Here is an 18,475-nt window from a genome sequence, read left to right on the forward strand (position 1 = left end):
CCTGACCACTGCCGCGTCCATAAACCTCTTCTTGCAGAAATGGACAGCGCGCTAACTTTTGATGCCAGTCGGCAAATATCCCTCTGTGCATCACGCATATATAGAAATGCATCCTTCAAATGCTCTATAGTCAGTAATATACTGTCCCTATCTAGGGTATCAATATTTTCAGTCAGGGAATCCGACCACGCCAGGCCCGCACTGCACATCCAGGCTGAGGCGATTGCTGGTCGCAGTATAACACCCGTGTGAGTGTATATACATTTTAGGATATTCTCCAGCTTTCTATCGGCAGGTTCCTTTAGGGCGGCCGTATCAGGAGAGGGTAGTGCTACCTGTTTAGACAAGCGTGTGAGCGCTTTATCCACCCTAGGGGGGTGTTTCCCAACGTGTCCTATCCTCTGGCGGGAAAGGGTACGATGCCAATAACCATTTAGGAATTATCAGTTTTTTATCGGGGGAAACCCACGCCTCATCACACACTTCATTTAATTCCTCGGATACAGGAAAAACTACAGGCAGTTTTTTCTCACCAAACATAATACCCTTTTTAGTGGTACTTGTATTATCAGAGATATGCAATACATTTTTCATTGCTTCAATCATGTAACGTGTGGCCCTAGTGGAAGTCACGTTTGTCTCCTCATCATCGACACTGGAGTCAGTATCCGTGTCTGTGTCTGCCATTTGAGGTAACGGGCGTTTTAAAGCCCCTGATGGCGTTTGAGACCCCTGGACAGGCACAAGCTGAGTAGCCGGCTGTCTCATGTCGTCAACTGTCTGTCGTAAAGAGCTGACACTGTCACGCAATTCCTTCCATAAGCTCATCCACTCAGGTGTCGACTCCCTAGGGGGTGACAACTCTATAATAATAAGAATTTACTTACCGATAATTCTATTTCTCGGAGTCCGTAGTGGATGCTGGGGTTCCTGAAAGGACCATGGGGAATAGCGGCTCCGCAGGAGACAGGGCACAAAAAGTAAAGCTTTAGGATCAGGTGGTGTGCACTGGCTCCTCCCCCTATGACCCTCCTCCAAGCCAGTTAGGTACTGTGCCCGGACGAGCGTACACAATAAGGGAGGAATTTTGAATCCCGGGTAAGACTCATACCAGCCACACCAATCACACCGTACAACTTGTGATCTAAACCCAGTTAACAGTATGATAACAGCAGAGCCTCTGAAAAGATGGCTCACAACAATAATAACCCGATTTTTGTAACTATGTACAAGTATTGCAGATAATCCGCACTTGGGATGGGCGCCCAGCATCCACTACGGACTCCGAGAAATAGAATTATCGGTAAGTAAATTCTTATTTTCTCTATCGTCCTAGTGGATGCTGGGGTTCCTGAAAGGACCATGGGGATTATACCAAAGCTCCCAAACGGGCGGGAGAGTGCGGATGACTCTGCAGCACCGAATGAGAGAACTCCAGGTCCTCTTTTGCCAGGATATCAAATTTGTAGAATTTTACAAACGTGTTCTCCCCTGACCACGTAGCTGCTCGGCAGAGTTGTAATGCCGAGACCTCTCGGGCAGCCGCCCAAGATGAGCCCACCTTCCTTGTGGAATGGGCCTTAACCGATTTAGACTGTGGCAGGCCTGCCTCAGAATGTGCAAGTTGAATTGTGTTACAAATCCAACGAGCAATCGACTGCTTAGAAGCAGGCGCACCCAACTTGTTGGGTGCATACAGTATAAACAGCGAGTCAGATTTTCTGACTCCAGCTGTCCTGGAATATATTTTCAGGGCCCTGACAACTTCTAGCAACTTGGAGTCCTCCAAGTCCCTAGTAGGTGCAAGGCACCACAATAAGCTGGTTCAGGTGAAACACTGACACCACCTTAGGGAGAGAACTGGGGACGAGTCCGCAGCTCTGCCCTGTCCGAATGGACAAACAGATATGGGCTTTTTTGAGAAAAAAACACCAATTTGACACTCGCCTGGTCCAGGCCAGGGCCAAGAGCATGGTCACTTTTTATGTGAGATGCTGCAAATCCACATATTTGACTGGTTTTAAACCAATGTGATTTGAGAAATCCCAGAACTACGTTGAGATCCCACAGTGCCACTGGAGGCACAAAAAAGGGGTTTGTATATGCAATACTCCCTTGACAAACTTCTGGACTTCAGGAACTGAAGCCAATTCTTTCTGGAAGAAAATTTACAGGGCCGAATTTGAACCTTAATGGACCCCAATTTGAGGCCCATAGACACTCCTGTTTGCAGGAAATGCAGGAAACGACCGAGTTGAAATTTCTTTGTGGGGCCTTCCTGGCCTCACACCACGCAACAAATTTTCGCCACACGTGGTGATAATGTTGTGCGGTCACCTCCTTTCTGGCTTTGACCAGGGTAGGAATGACCTCTTCCGGAATGCCTTTTTTCCCTTAGGATCCGGCTTTCCATCGCCATGCCGACAAACGCAGCTGCGGTAAGTCTTGGAACAGACATGGTACTTGCTGAAGCAAGTCCCTTCTTAGCGGCAGAGGCCATAAGACCTCTGTAAGCATCTCTTGAAGTTCCGGGTACCAAGTCCTTCTTGGCCAATCCGGAGCCATGAGTATAGTTCTTACTCCTCTACGTCTTATAATTCTCAGCACCTTAGGTATGAGAAGCAGAGGGGGGAACACATACACCGACTGGTACACCCACGGTGTTACCAGAACGTCCACATCTATTGCCTGAGGGTCCCTTGACCTGGCGCAATACCTGTCCCGTTTTTTGTTCAGACGGGACGCCATCATGTCCACCTTTGGTATTTCCCAACGGTTTACAATCATGTGGAAAAAACTTCTCAATGAAGTTTCCACTCTCCCGGGTGGAGGTCGTGCTGAGGAAGTCTGCTTCCCAGTTTCCATTCCCGGGATGAAAAACTGCTGACAGTGTTATCACATGATTTTCCGCCCAGCGAAAAGTCCTTGCAGTTTCTGCCATTGCCCTCCTGCTTCTTGTGTCGCCCTGTCTGTTTACGTGGGCGACTGCCGTGATGTTTTTCCCACTGGATCAATACCGGCTGACCTTGAAGCAGAGGTCTTGCTAAGCTTAGAGCATTATAAATTTACCCTTAGCTCCAGTATATTTATGTGGAGAAAAGTCTCCATACTTGATCACACTCCCTGGAAATTTTTCCCTTGTGTGACTGCTCCCCAGCCTCTCAGGCTGGGCTCCGTGGTTACCAGCATCCAATCCTGAATGCCGAATCTGCGGCCCTCTAGAAGATGAGCACTCTATAACCACCACAGGAGAGACACCCTTGTCCTTGGATATTGGGTTATCCGCTGATGCATCTGAAGATGCGATCCGGACCATTTGTCCAGCAGATCCCACTGAAAAGTTCTTACGTGAAATCTGCCGAATGGAATTGCTTCGTAGGAAGCCACCATTTTTACCAGGACCCTTGTGCAATGATGCACTGTTTTTAGGAGGTTCCTGACTTGCTCGGATAACTCCCTGGCTTTCTCTTCCGGGAGAAACACCTTTTTCTGGACTGTGTCCAGAATCATCCCTAGGCACAGCAGACGTGTCGTCGGGATCAGCTGCGATTTTGGAATATTTAGAATCCACCCGTGCTGATTGTAGCAGTATCCGAGATAGTGCTACTCCGACCTCCAACTGTTCCCTGGACTATGCCCCTATCAGGAGATCGTCCAAGTAAGGGATAATTAAGACGCCTTTTCTTCGAAGAAGAATCATCAATTCGGCCATTACCTTGGTAAAGACCCCGGGGTGCCGTGGACAATCCAAACGGCAGCGTCTGAAACTGATAGTGACAGTTCTGCACCACGAACCTGAGGTACCCTTAGTGAGAAGGGCAAATTTGGGACATAGAGGTAAGCATCCCTGATGTCCCGGGACACTATATAGTCCCCTTCTTCCTGGTTCGTTATCACTGCTCTGAGTGACTTCATCTTAATTTGAACCTTTGTAAGTGTTCAAAAAAAATTTTTTTTAGAATAAGTCTCACCTAGCCTTCTGGCTTCAGTACCACAATATAGTGTGGAATAATACCCCTTTTCTGTAGTAGGAGGGGTAATTTAATTGTCACCTGCTGGGAACACAGCTTGTGAATTTTTTCCCATACTACCTCCTTGTCGGAGGGAGACTTGGTAAAGCAGACTTCAGGAGCCTGCGAAGGGGAAACGTCTCGACATTCCCATCTGTACCCCCGGGATACTACTTGTAGGATCCAGGGGTCCTGTACGGTCTCAGCGCCATGCTGAGAACTTGTCAGACGCGGTGGAACGCTTCTGTTCCTGGGAATAGGCTGCCTGTTGCAGTCTTCTTCCCTTTCCTCTATCCCTGGGCAGATATGATCTTATAGGGACGAGAGGACTGAGGCTGAAAAGACGGTGTCTTTTTCTGCAGAGATGTGACTTAGGGTAAAAAACGGTGGATTTTCCAGCAGTTGCCGTGACCACCAGGTCCGATGGACCGACCCCAAACAAGTCCTCTTCCTTTATACGGCCATACTGTGCCGTTTGGAATCTGCATCACCTGACCACTGTCGTGTCCATAACATCTTCTGGCAGTTATGGACATCGCGTTTATTCATGATGCCAGAGTGCAAATATCCCTCTGTGCATCTCGCATATATAGAAATGCTCTATAGTCAATAAAATACTGTCCCTGTCAAGGGTATCAATATTTTTAGTCAGGGAATCCGACCAAGCCACCCTAGCTCTGCACATCCAGGCTGAGGCGATCGCTGGCCGCAGTATAACACCAGTATGTGTGTATATACTTTTTATTATATTTTCCAGCCTTGTCAGCTGGTCCTTGAGGACGGCCCTATCTATAGACGGTACCGCCACTTGTTTTGATAAGCGTGTGAGCGCCTTATCCACCTTAAGGGGTGTTTCCCAACGCGCCCTAACTTCTGGCGGGAAAGGGTATACCGCCCATAATTTTCTATCGGGGGGAACCCACGCATCATCACACACTTTATTTAATTTATCTGATTCAGGAAAAACTATGGTAGTTTTTTCACATCCCACATAATACCCTCTTTTGTGGTACTTGTAGTATCAGAAATACGTAACACCTCCTTCATTGCCTTTAACGTGTGGCCCTAATAAGGAATACGTTTGTTTATTCACCGTCGACACTGGATTCAGTGTCCCTGTCTGTGTCTGTGTCGACCGACTAAAGTAAACGGGCGTTTTAAAAACCCTTGACGGTGTTTTTGAGACGTCTGGACCGTACTAATTGTTTGTCGGCCGTCTCATGTCGTCAACCGACCTTGCAGCGTGTTGACATTATCACGTAATTTCCTAAATAAGCCATCCATTCCGGTGTCGACTCCCTAGAGAGTGACATCACCATTACAGGCAATTGCTCCGCCTCCTCACCAACATCGTCCTCCTACCTGTCGACACACACGTACCGACACACAGCACACACACAGGGAATGCTCTGATAGAGGACAGGACCCACTAGCCCTTTGGAGAGACAGAGGGAGAGTTTGCCAGCACACACCAAAAACGCTATAATTATATAGGGACAACCTTATATAAGTGTTTTCCCTTATAGCATCTTAATATATATATAAGCATATCGCCAAATTAGTGCCCCCCCTCTCTGTTTTAACCCTGTTTCTGTAGTGCAGTGCAGGGGAGAGCCTGGGAGCCTTCCCTCCAGCCTTTCTGTGAGGGAAAATGGCGCTGTGTGCTGAGGAGATAGGCCCCGCCCCTTTTTCGGCGGCCTCGTCTCCCGCTCTTAACGGATTCTGGCAGGGGTTAAATATCTCCATATAGCCTCCGGAGGCTATATGTGAGGTATTTTTAGCCAAAATAGGTATTCATTTGCCTCCCAGGGCGCCCCCCTCCCAGCGCCCTGCACCCTCAGTGACTGCCGTGTGAAGTGTGCTGAGAGGAAAATGGCGCACAGCTGCAGTGCTGTGCGCTACCTTTAGAAGACTGAGGAGTCTTCTGCCGCCGATTCTGGACCTCTTCTTACTTCAGCATCTGCAAGGGGGCCGGCGGCAAGGCTCCGGTGACCATCCAGGCTGTACCTGTGATCGTCCCTCTGGAGCTGATGTCCAGTAGCCAAGAAGCCAATCCATCCTGCACGCAGGTGAGTTCACTTCTTCTCCCCTAATTCCCTCGTTGCAGTGATCCTGTTGCCAGCAGGACTCACTGTAAAATAAAAAACCTAAGCTAAACTTTCCTAAGCAGCTCTTTAGGAGAGCCACCTAGATTGCACCCTTCTCGGCCGGGCACAAAATCTAACTGGCTTGGAGGAGGGTCATAGGGGGAGGAGCCAGTGCACACCACCTGATCCTAAAGCTTTACTTTTTGTGCCCTGTCTCCTGCGGAGCCGCTATTCCCCATGGTCCTTTCAGGAACCCCAGCATCCACTAGGACGATAGAGAAAGGCAATTGCTCCGCCTCCATCTCATTTTCCTCCTCAAACATGTCGACACAATCGTACCGACACACCGCACACACACAGGGAATGCTCTGATAGAGGACAGGACCCCACTAGCCCTTTGGGGAGACAGAGGGAGAGTATGCCAGCACACACCAGAGCGCTATATATAGACAGGAATACCACTATAAAATGTGCTTTTCCCTTTATAGCTGCTGTTAGTATTAAAACTGCGCCAAATTAGTGCCCCCCTCTCTTTTTTACCCTTTTCTGTAGTGCAGGACTGCAGGGGAGAGTCAGGGAGACGTCCTTCCAGCGGAGCTGTGATGGAAAATGGCGCCTGTGTGCTGAGGAGATAGGCTCCGCCCCCTTCTCGGCGGCCTTTTCTCCCGCTTTTTGGTGAGTTCTGGCAGGGGTTAAAATACATCCATATAGCCCTGGGGGTTATGTGTGGTGTATTTATGCCAGCCAAGGTGTTTACATTGCTGCTCAGGGCGCCCCCCCCCTAGCGCCCTGCACCCTCAGTGACCGAAGTGTGAAGTGTGCCTGAGTAACAATGGCGCACAGCTGCAGTGCTGTGCGCTACCTTGTTGAAGACTGATGTCTTCTGCCGCCGATTTTTCCGGACCTCTTCTTGCTTCTGGCTCTGTAAGGGGGCCGGCGGCGCGGCTCTGGGACCGAGCTCCGAGGCTGGGCCTGTGTTCGGTCCATCTGGAGCTAATGGTGTCCAGTAGCCTAAGAAGCCCAAGCTGGCTGCAAGCAGGCAGGTTCGCTTCTTCTCCCCTTAGTCCCTCGATGCAGTGAGCCTGTTGCCAGCAGGTCTCACTGAAAATAAAAAACCTAAAACTAAACTTTCACTAAGAAGCTCAGGAGAGCCCCTAGTGTGCACCCTTCTCGGCCGGGCACAAAAATCTAACTGAGGCTTGGAGGAGGGTCATAGGGGGAGGAGCCAGTGCACACCAGGTAGTCCTAAAGCTTTACTTTTGTGCCCAGTCTCCTGCGGAGCCGCTATTCCCATGGTCCTTACGGAGTTCCCAGCATCCACTAGGACGTCAGAGAAATGTGAATAGTTATTAATGGTTATACATATAGGAGGACAATGCTGACTATTGTAAAGGTGTTGTATATCTCAGGTTAATAACTTTAAATAAAATTAAAAAAAACACAATTTCCTCTAAAACATCAGATTAGCGCACATGGGGGGGCTAGGAAATGTGTGTAATGTTGCATGGACTATACAAAGACAGAGAAAGTAACCAGCAAATAATTATAGGTCACATAAGTGCTCTCCGGGAGGATAAAATAATGTCTGTTGTCCCTGCCTTAGTGTCTAACAGTGAAGCAGCTGCTGAAAGAATCTGGATCATCCCACGAAATTCCAGACGGATTTAAGTAAATATGTGCTTCACACCCTTACTAAGCGGCAACAGTTTTCTACTTCTCTAGGTGATGGTTCAATGGCTTATCTAAAATATAGAGATGTTATAACAAAGCATGCTTTCCTATCAAAAGCAAACAGAAGCAATATTTACATACAGCTTAGGGGCTTCCTGCAGAGTTGGACGTATTTTGGATATAATTTACACACAAAAAAAAAGCTGCACAGAAAATAGCGTACTGATACCCGGATGCTGAGTCGGGAAGTAGTCGGTCACAATACCGACCAAACCATCCTGCCCACTCAAAATCCCCGGGTCAGCATGCCGACCAACAGGGACTATTCCCACCTGTAGGTGTCAATGGGTGGGTTCATTGTTGCGCTCCCCCCCCCCCCTCCCTCCCCCCCAGACATCTCACAGCCTAGATCCCCGCCATCACACATACCCAATCCACTGAGACATATGCATCACAATATGCAAGCAGGTCGGAACTACTAGCATATTTGCTCACTTTATGTGTCTGATTCAGAGGTGGATGCAAAGGTCACCACCACTGCTTCTTTGTATGCAGCTGCTGTGTGATAATATGCAAATTCTAAAGACACCCACTGACTACTTCTCTGATTCACTGCCTGCGCTCGAAGACCATCGGAACCAAAGGGTTGCTCAGAATGGCCGAAACAACTACGTTGCCGAGACCAGCGAAGCTGCATCTGAAGATGCAGCTGCTGGCTTTGGCACACACAAAAATGGAGGCAAAATGCCTCAGATTTTAGCAACGTTCCCCGGCAGCATGTCCACCAGGCTGCAGAAAACAAGTCACTGCGACCAAAGCCACTACTCCATTGCGATACATGTACACTGCAGCTCCGCCAAACGCACAGTCAGAAAAACATGGCCAAAAGTGACCAAACTGGGACTGCAGCCGGGGATGAATCAGGCCCTATAGACAGACACACGTCACACACACTTGCCACCATGATATGAACCATTTTTGTTTCCAAAAAAAACATTCACTATTAAGTATTAATAAAGCTCACAAACTTCTCTAATAGAGCGCATACAACTTTCTATTTCATTAATTGTTAAAACACGCACACACATTATTATATTTTATTTACAAGGTGTCACAAAGGCTTTGTAGCTCTATACAAGGGGATAAAACGGACAATAGGATAGTATATAAATTCACATAGATACACAATTACAGTGAGCAGTTAGCATAGTTATGTAAAGCACAAAAAGGGGAGAGGGTCTTGCCCATATGAGTTTAAGGGATGCAGTTAGGATGCCGGCAGTCAGGATACGACTCCGGAATCCCGACCGCGGACTATGTCGCCACCCGGAATCCCAGCTAACAGGGGCTATTCCCACTTATGGGTGTCCACGACACCCAGAGAGTGGGAATAGAACCTGTGGCAAGCGCAGCGGGCCACCAAGCCGGCAGCGCGGCAAGCGCAGTGATCCCGCAAGGGGACTCTTTGCGATCGCCATGCCGCCGGCATTCTGGCAGCCGGGATGCCGTTGTCGGCATACTGACAGCCAGCATCCCGGCCACTGGTATATCATACTGAACCCGAGTTTACAATCTATAGGTAATATGGATGTACACAATAGGAGAAGATGGCACTAAAGTTAGGTGGAGGGGTGATAAGCTAGGATGAACATAATATCTGCCTGCGAAACACAGAAAGCTCCTATCTGCTTCACAGATTATTCGCACTCAGAAGCGGTTACTGCTGGTGATCATCACCATCATCAACATGCATGTGCACCAGCCTTTTATAGGCTTTCGAGTCTCTGTCCTGGTCTGCAACTGATCACAAGTATGCCAGCACTCCCTTACTGTACTCAGTCTACTTTAGAACACTTTTGTCACGTCCTGCCTCTCTAGACACAAATGGCGACAAGTGTCAGATTTCTGCACAGTGCTATGTGCAAAACCAATTTCCACATTATACACTACTCAAACCGGTCCACATAAGCATACGGCCCATATATTTGTGGAAGTATCATGATTGGCAATGTGTGAGATTAGGGGCAAGCTGGATCAAACACAAAAATTTGTTAAATCTTCTGAAAATTGCCATTTTCTGATGTTTAAAATGTTTTGGACACATTGCAATGTCGTGTACTGTTTTTATGTACAACAAGTCCTTGCTCATTACAGCAAGAAGTGAACGGAAGAGAATAAATATCACTTTGTGATTCACACCTGCAGTAAGGCTGAACTTCTCCATACTAAAAGTACACAAGATAGTTAAGGTTCATTTGGCACCAGTGGTGGATCCGAGGCTGGGAAAAGGAGCAATAAGGACAATTGCCCCCCATAACACACACATACTCTCTCTTCTTCGGGTAGCCTCATAGGTCGAGCCAGCTTAGAACACGGAACCAGGAAGGAAAGGGAGGTCTCTGCCGCCTGATGGTGAGACAGAGAGAGAAAGAGGACAGAGAGAGAGTGTGTGAGTGAGTGTGTTTTACAGGGAGCAATCTCACGGTGGAGCACAAAGGGAAGGCTGATATTAGCATTTGCATACAGTATTTCTGTAATGCGGCTGCATTATCAACTGGACGTCCGTTGTTTTCCAGTGTGTACAGGCACAATCAGGCTCAAAGGAAGTTGTCCCTTAAATTGGCCCAATTGTCCATCGCTCCAGTGTGTACCCAATATAAGCCAAATAGTGCAATGAAGAAAATAATAAAATAGTTTAAGGGCTTGTACAATGCATTATCTTGAGTCTTACCCACTTAATTAGACCATATGAGGGGGGGGGGGGGGGGGTCTATTTAACATCAAGAAGTCAGTGGGTTCATTCCCATTCCAGAGCGCAGTGATGCAAAATGCACTTTAGGAGTAACTTCAAAGTCCAGGGCCCTGGCAATATGCAGAGGCTGTCGTCCCAGAGGTTGAGGCCCAGCAATATATGCAAGCATGGCCCTTGACATTGTGATTTGTGAGTTATTTGCAAGATCCTCTCCTACTTCATAGGCCCCAATAAATGGATATAGGGTAACATCCACTCAAGATAGCCTCTCAAGATTACATCCTCTCAAGAATACCTAGCTGCTGCTGCAGTGATTTCTCAGCTGTGGCTATCTTGTTACATGGGAGCAAGCAGTAACAATCCTTTCGCCTTCAAAGCAGGGGCTATCACTGCTAAAATAGGAATTTAAAACCTACCAATAATTCCTTTTCTCATAGTCCGTAGTGGATACTGGGATGGATTAGTACCATGGGGTATAGATCGGGGCCATTGGAGCCTGGCACTTTAAGAAATCATTAGTGTGTGCTGGCTCCTCCCCTCCATCAGACGCAGTCTAGGAAAACTGTGCACGAGGAGACAGACATACTTTGAGAGAAGGAAAACATATAACAACAGCGGTGAGGTAACAAACCAACACACAACAACAGGAAAGGATAGCCGCGCTAACCAGAACAAAGAATAGACACGCTAACCAAACCAAAAGGATAGCAACGCTAACTCAAACAGTATTAGGGACAGCAACAGCAGACCCAACCGAGAACTTACAACCAGGTAAGCAGGAAACACGAAGCACTGAGGGAGCGAAGTTTCCTGACTTGACCACTTTCCCTGGAACTGAGTCCCTTGGGTCATTGCCCCCCAGCCCCGGATGCTGGCATCCGTTGTCAGCAGAGTCCAAGACTGGGCACTGAGACTCCGGCCCTCCACAAGGTGCAAAACTTGTAGCCACCATAACAGGGAGATCCGTGCTCTTGGCGACAGAGCTATACTGTGGTGCATGTGTAGGTGAGACCCTGACCCCTTGTCCAGCATATCCAGCTGGAATGGACGGGCATGGAACCTGCCACCATCTTTCCCAGTAGGCAGATACAAAAGTGAACAGAGACCCTGCAGGGTCTGAGCACAGAGCGGACCATAGCCTGGATTATCAATGCCTTGTCCATGGGGAGGAACACTTTCTGAGACACCATGTCCAATATCATTCCCAGGAAGTGAATCCTTTGTGACGGATCCAGGGGAGATTTCTGGAAATTCAGGATCCAACCATGATCCGGAAGAAGGTGAGTAGCCAAGTTGATGCTGTTCAGCAGACTCTCCCTGGACACCATATTTAACAGATCGTCCAAGTAGGGAACTATGTTGACACCCATCATGCGGAGTTGCATCATCATCTCCGCCATGACTTTTGTGAATACCCTTGGGGCTGTATAGAGACCAAAGGGTAAGGCCTGAAACTGGAAGTGGTGGTCCAGAACAACAAATCTGAGATAAGCCTGATGAGGGGGCCATATCAGGATGTGTAGATAAGCATCCTGATATCCAGGGATACCAGGAATTCCCCTTCTTCCAGATCAGAGATAACCGCCCTCAGAGATTCCATCTTGAACTTGAACACCCGAAGATACAGATTCGGAGATTTGAGGTTCAAGATTGGCCGCACCGAACCTTCCGGTTTTGGCACCACAAACAGACTTGAATAAAATCCCCTGTTGTGCGATAGAGGAGGTACTGGAACAATAACCTTTGTCTGTATTAGTTTTTGAACAGCGTCCTGCAAGGTAACTCTTGCTACATGTGTAGCTGGCAAGCTTGACTTGAAGAATCTGAGAGGAGGGGGTGCTTAAAATTCCAACCGGTAATCCTGCGATATGAGGTCCCTCACTCACGGGTCCTAGCAGAATCTCGCCCACACATGGGCGAAGTATTGAAGTTGAGCACCCACCTGAAATTCCCCCTGCAGCTGTGGCCAACCGTCACGCAAAGGGCTTATTAGAGGAGGATCCGGAGGCCCGGTCCAGAGAACCGGCAGCTGCTGGTTTACAGGACTTACCTCTAGTGCCTCTAGCTGCATTGGAGGCACCTCTGGCTCTGCCTCTAAATCTGGCCACACGAAAGGACTTCAGAGAGGGCCCAGGATAGGGACGTCTAGCCAGAGGCGCAGCAGATGGCAAATAGATAGACTTACCCGCCGTTGCTTGAGAGATTCACTTGTTCACTTTTTCCCCAAACAAGGCATCCCCTGTAAAAGGAAGATTTTCCACTCCTTTCTTGGAACCAGCATCCTCTGTCCATTGTCGCAGCCACAGAGCCCTGCGAGCTGAGACCGCCACTACTGTGGCACGGGCATTAATGAGGCCTATTTCTTTGATCGCCTCACTCATGAAATACACACCATCCTGGATATGATGCAGTAGAGTCAGGATCTCGTCCTGAGGTAGTGTGTTAAACCACTCTATTATATTATCAGACAATTTAACCATGGATCCATTGTCGCAGCCACAGAGCCCTGCGAGCTGAGACCGCCACTACTGTGGCACGGGCATTAATGAGGCCTATTTCTTTGATCGCCTCACTCATGAAATACACACCATCCTGGATATGATGCAGTAGAGTCAGGATCTCGTCCTGAGGTAGTGTGTTAAACCACTCTATTATATTATCAGACAATTTAACCATGGATTTTATAATCCTACCGCAAACAATGGTGGGCCTCTGTGCTACGCCCACTGTGGTATAAAAAGATTTGAGTGTAGTCTCAATTTTACGGTCAGCAGGGTCTTTGAGAGCTATAGCACCAGTCAAAGGCAGCACAATCTTACGTGACAGCCTGGACACTGAGGTATCCACACACGGGGGGTTCTCCCATACCTTCCTATCCTCAGGTGGGAAGGAAAAGAATTTAGCAACCGTTTAGGGGTTTTAAATTTTTTTGCCATGATTGACCCACGCTTCTGTAAAGAGGGAGTTTAATTCCTTGGAGACAGGGAAGGTGGCAGAAGATTTGGGTTTTATGTTAAAAAAACAATTCTTCCTCAGGTTCTGTCTCCTTATTCGTTATGTTGAGGACTTCTCGAATAGAAAAAAGTAGGGCCTCCACACCCTGGGACAGAGTATTGCCCCCCTCCATGTCTACATCACCTTCATCCAAATCTGGCATTTCATTATCAGAGTCAGATTGGAGTACATGTGGGAGTGTGCGTTATAAGGTGGTAATGTTTAGACGTTATCCCCTTCCTGGCTTGGATCAAAGTCGGGATGACCTTGTCATGGATGCCTCTCCTGGCTAGAATCAGCAATTCAACTTCCACGTCGTCAAACGTAGCCGTGTTAAGTCTTGATAGACGAACGGGCCCTGTTGCAGAAGATCCTCGTGAAGAGGTAAGGATCCGGATCTTCCAGGAGAATCTCCAGAAGGTCCGCGTACCAGGCCCTTCTTGGCCAGTCCGGAGCAATGAGAATTGCTTGAACCTTTTCCCTTTTTATTCTTTTCAGAATTCTTGGGATCAGAGGAAATGGAGGGAACACGTACACCATCTGATAGACCCATGGAGTCGTCAGGATGTCTGCCACTGCCTGTGGGTCTCTTGACCTGGAACAACACTGCTTGAGCTTCTTGTTGAGACGAGAGGCCATCATGTCGATTTGTGGACATCCCTATCGACATGTCAAGCACCTGAACACCTCCGGGTGAAGGCCCCACTCCCCCGGGTGCAGGTCGTGTCTGCTGAGGAAGTCTGCTTCCCAGTTGTCTACTCCAGGAATGAAGACCGCTAATAACGCCACAGCGTGTTTTTCTGCCCAGAGGCGAAGTCTTGATACCTCTGACATTGCTACTCTGCTCTTTGTTCCGCCCTGTCGGTTTATGTACGTCACTGCCGTCACATTGTCTGACTGAACCTGAATGACTCGATCTTGAAGAAGGTATAAGGCCTGCAGAAGGGCGTTGTATACAGCCCTGAGTTCCAGAATGTTTATTGGAAGGACGACTTCTTGACTTGACCATCCTCCTTGAAACTGCACCCCCTAGGTGACTGCTCCCCAACCTCTGATGTTTGCGTTTGTGGTTAGCAGAATCCAATTCTGAATCCCAAACAGTGAGAAGTCTGTAGCCACCAGAAAAGGGAGATCCTGGCCTTTGGCAACAGATGGATCCTCTGGTGCATGTGAAGATGTGATCCGGACCATTTGTCCAACAGATCAAACTAGAAGGATCTTGCATGAAGCCTGCCATACTGAAAAGCCTTGTAAGAGGTCACCATTTTCCCCAGAAGCCGAATGCATACAAGCACAGATATCCGGGTTGGCACACCGCGCCCTTATCGCTAATGGCAAGCTTAGCCGGGTCGCAGACTATGTACCCAGATTGGGGACTTACTACACTAATAATTGCTCCACCCCTGCTATGACCCCCCCGATACCGCTGAAGTAATCTGGAGTCACTCCGGAGGAGCTGCGCATCCCTGTCAGTCAGCGTCTGTGTCCACTGCAGAGGGAAAATGGTGCTGGTGAGCTGCTGGATCCGCTCATAGTGAAGTCCCGCCCCCTGAAAGGCGAGCGGTCTTCCCACTTTCTTTATGCTGGCTGAAGTAATTTAGTGCTTAAAATGGAGTCCTAACCGTTTTAAGTCTGTGTTTGCCAGTGTGGTACTGTGTACAATGTACGGAGACTCAATTCACCCCCTCAGAAGCTGTGCGTCTGCACTGTGTACTGAGTCTGGAGACGCAGTCCGCCCCGTTTAGAAGCTGTGCGTCTCCGTACCCTCATGCCGCCATAATGGCCGGTGACCCCCGAGCCGGGACGCCGGCTTAGTACTCACCACTCTTAACTCTTCTGGCTCTGGTAGGGGTGGCCGTGTGCTGCGGGAATGTACGCTCGCTGTGGTGGGGCTTACGAATAGTTCCCTCAGGAGCTAGTGTCCTGTCAGCGGGGAACAGGACCATTAACTCATCAAGAGTTTGGGCCCTTCCCCCTACGTCCCACGAAGCAGGCAGGCTGGTGCCATCCAGTCCTGCCTGAAATTAACAAACAGAAAAATAAATGCAGAAAACTCTTTAGGAGCTTCCATAAGCATGACGGGCTCCTCCGGGCACATTTTCTAAACTGAGTCTGTTAGGAAGGGCATAGAGGGAGGAGCCAGCCCACACTATTGATTTCTTAAAGTGCCACTTGGTACTAAATGGATCCCCAGTATCCTGTAGGACGTAAGAGAAATATAACACTCTTCGTTTTGTATTTATTACTATTGCCATTATTAATCTCATGTCCAGCACCAAAGAGAAACATAAATATACCTGCTACATAAGTAAACCCCATGATGTTTATTTGCATCTTGTAGGGCAGTCCGATTCTACTGGCCCACAAGACGGAGTGCTTCCACCACTAACAAGTACTTGCTAAGTGAAAGTTGGTTTGCTAATGCTCAGATTCCATTTTATTTAGCCCTGCCATGGGTTAGCGTTGTGAGTTAAGAATAAATCCTATTTGGAGACATCAAGGACAGAAGCAATATATTCCAGTTCAGTATTCTATAACTTGGACTTCTAAGTAGGTGTTCTGTAATTTTTCCTAAGAATGTTTCTGGGTGTTGTTACTTGTATTTTAGACTGTTACATAATTTAAAATACATTGATCAATATTGTGTTTCATATGTGAAAGCCAGACTGCCTTACAACTGATAGCGTTTCAGAAAAAGCATAATAAAAACAAACCATCTTACCTTTGGCGGTTTTCTAGAAGATAATAGAGAATCAATGATTCAGCAAAAACAACACACGATGATTCATCGGAGACATCCATTGGGGGGGGGGAAAAAGAAGAAAGGCCACAATCAATACTGAGATTAAGAACATGTATGTTTTAGATCACAACCACAAGTCCATGATAACATAGTTAATTTTCATCCTGAATATCATTAGATAAAACTACAAGCTACTAATTTCTAGCATTTGAGATCACATTTGCAATAATATAGCACAAAAAATAAAATGAACATAAAAACGGAATAGGAATGAAAATAAACTTTGTTTCATACAGAGTTGCTTACAAGTGAGAGATCAGGCTCACATCAAATGCTCAGGTTGTCAGCATGTTGGCCTGGCCACGCATTGTGTTCTAAAGTTCATCTCCTGCACATTTGTCTGGAACCAGCTTTGAATGAATACTTACTCTGGCCTTAGTTAAACCCACCCAAGAAGGCAGCAGAAAATGTCTAATAAAGCCAGATATATAATGAAAGATTTAAGCGACTTCAATTCATGTTTGTGTGCAATATTCATCCAGACAGATTTATACACATGCAATGAATAGTTTATATTGTTAATCTGTATATATCTGAAGTGAAAACTTTATATCTTTAGGATACCGTATGAGTCACAACATTTTGTAAATCGCTAAAACTCATTCTGTATTTGCAAATAGTTTTGAATTGCAAATTACACAATGCATTACTCTATGCCTTCTAAAGACACTCATTCTATACACAAAATATGTAAAGTTGGGCATACAGTTTAAAATTATCTGGCAGATCACCTGCCAGATCTGGCTGGCTGGAATGAAAATCTGGTAATTTATGCGAGCAAATGACAATTGACCATTCGCTCCCAAACATTGGAAAACGTGCAAAAACGGTTGTTCCTACAAATTGGTTAAATTCGTGATTTAACAAATTCCATTTATGAAGTGGAGATTTGACAGACATTTGGTTTATCTCTGCTTCTCTTAATTTAGGTTAAGACCAGAGGATTAGATTTCTCTGATCTAACCTACCTTGCCACCATCCTCATAGAAGTCAAGCATGAAAAAAAAAACAACGTTTTACCACTACCTAATGCCATCACAGGACAGTGTTAGCTAAACACAGAAAATAGGAATTTAATACCTGCCGGTAATTCCTTATCTCGTAGACCGTATTGGATACTGGGGTTCTGTACTTTAGTACCATGGTGTATAGATCGGGTCCACTGGAGCCTGGCACTTTAAAAACCTTTAGTGTGTGTATGCGTGTGCTGGCTCCTGCCTTTAATACTGCACCTCCTACCAGTCTAGAAAACTGTGCCAGAGGAGACGGACATACCATGAGAGAAGGAATAATACAACAGCGGTGAGGCACCAAGCCAACACACAACCATAACCGAAAGGAGGGTGCTAACCAGAACAGAATAGCAACACCAACCGAACAACAACAAACTGGGACCGCAACGGCAGGCAAACCAAACACTTACACAGGTAAGCAGGATTGAAGCACCGAGGCGGGCGCCCAGTATCCACTACGGACTACGAGAAAAGGAATTACCGGTAGGTATTAAATTCCTGTTTTCTCTAACGTTCTAGTGGTAATTGGAGTTCTGTTCTTTAGTAAATAGTACCATGGGGAGGTCCCAAAGCTCCCAAACAGGTGGGAGAGTGCTGAGACCCCTGTATAACCGCCTGACCAAACTGAAGGTCATCCTTGGCCAAGGTGTCGAACCTATAGAATTTAACAAACGTGTTCGAATCCGACCAAGTTGCAGGTCGGCACAACTGTAAGGCCGAGACACCCCAGGCAGCCTCCCAGGAAGAACCCACAGACCTCGTCAAGCGGGCCTGAATGGACGTCGGCAAAGGCAGAGTCGCCAAAGAATAAGCCTGTTGAATAGTCAACCGGAGCCAGCGAGCAATAGTTTGCTTAGAAGCCGGCCGACCAATCTTGGAGGCGTCATAAAGGACAAACAGCGAGTCAGATTTCCAATGATGGGCAGTCCTTTTGACATAAATCTCAGAGCCCTGACCACATCCAAGGACTCAGGACCAACGGAAGCGTCAGACAACACTGGAACCACAATAGGTTGATTCACATGAAAAGCTGACAACACTTTAGGCAAACATTGAGGACGGGTCCTAAGTTCCGCCCTATCTTCATGAAAAATCAAATAAGGGCTCTTACAGGATAAGGCCCATAATTCAGAGACATGTCAATA

At 47.3% G+C, this 18,475-nt stretch overlaps 1 protein-coding gene across 4 annotated transcripts in view; it reads right to left on the minus strand.

Annotated features, from left to right (window-relative positions):
* The window catches only part of KIF13A (kinesin family member 13A), a 477,346-nt gene that overhangs the window by 350,711 nt on the left and 108,160 nt on the right, over positions 1 to 18,475 (minus strand). For all 4 annotated transcript variants that reach the window (XM_063923222.1, XM_063923220.1, XM_063923221.1 and 1 more), the window contains exon 3: positions 16,237 to 16,249. In XM_063923222.1, the coding sequence (XP_063779292.1) occupies positions 16,237 to 16,249 (13 nt within the window). The remainder of the gene's footprint in view (positions 1 to 16,236; positions 16,250 to 18,475) is intronic.

This window comes from Pseudophryne corroboree, chromosome 5, assembly GCF_028390025.1.
Source record: "Pseudophryne corroboree isolate aPseCor3 chromosome 5, aPseCor3.hap2, whole genome shotgun sequence".
Taxonomy (NCBI): Eukaryota; Metazoa; Chordata; class Amphibia; order Anura; family Myobatrachidae; genus Pseudophryne; species Pseudophryne corroboree.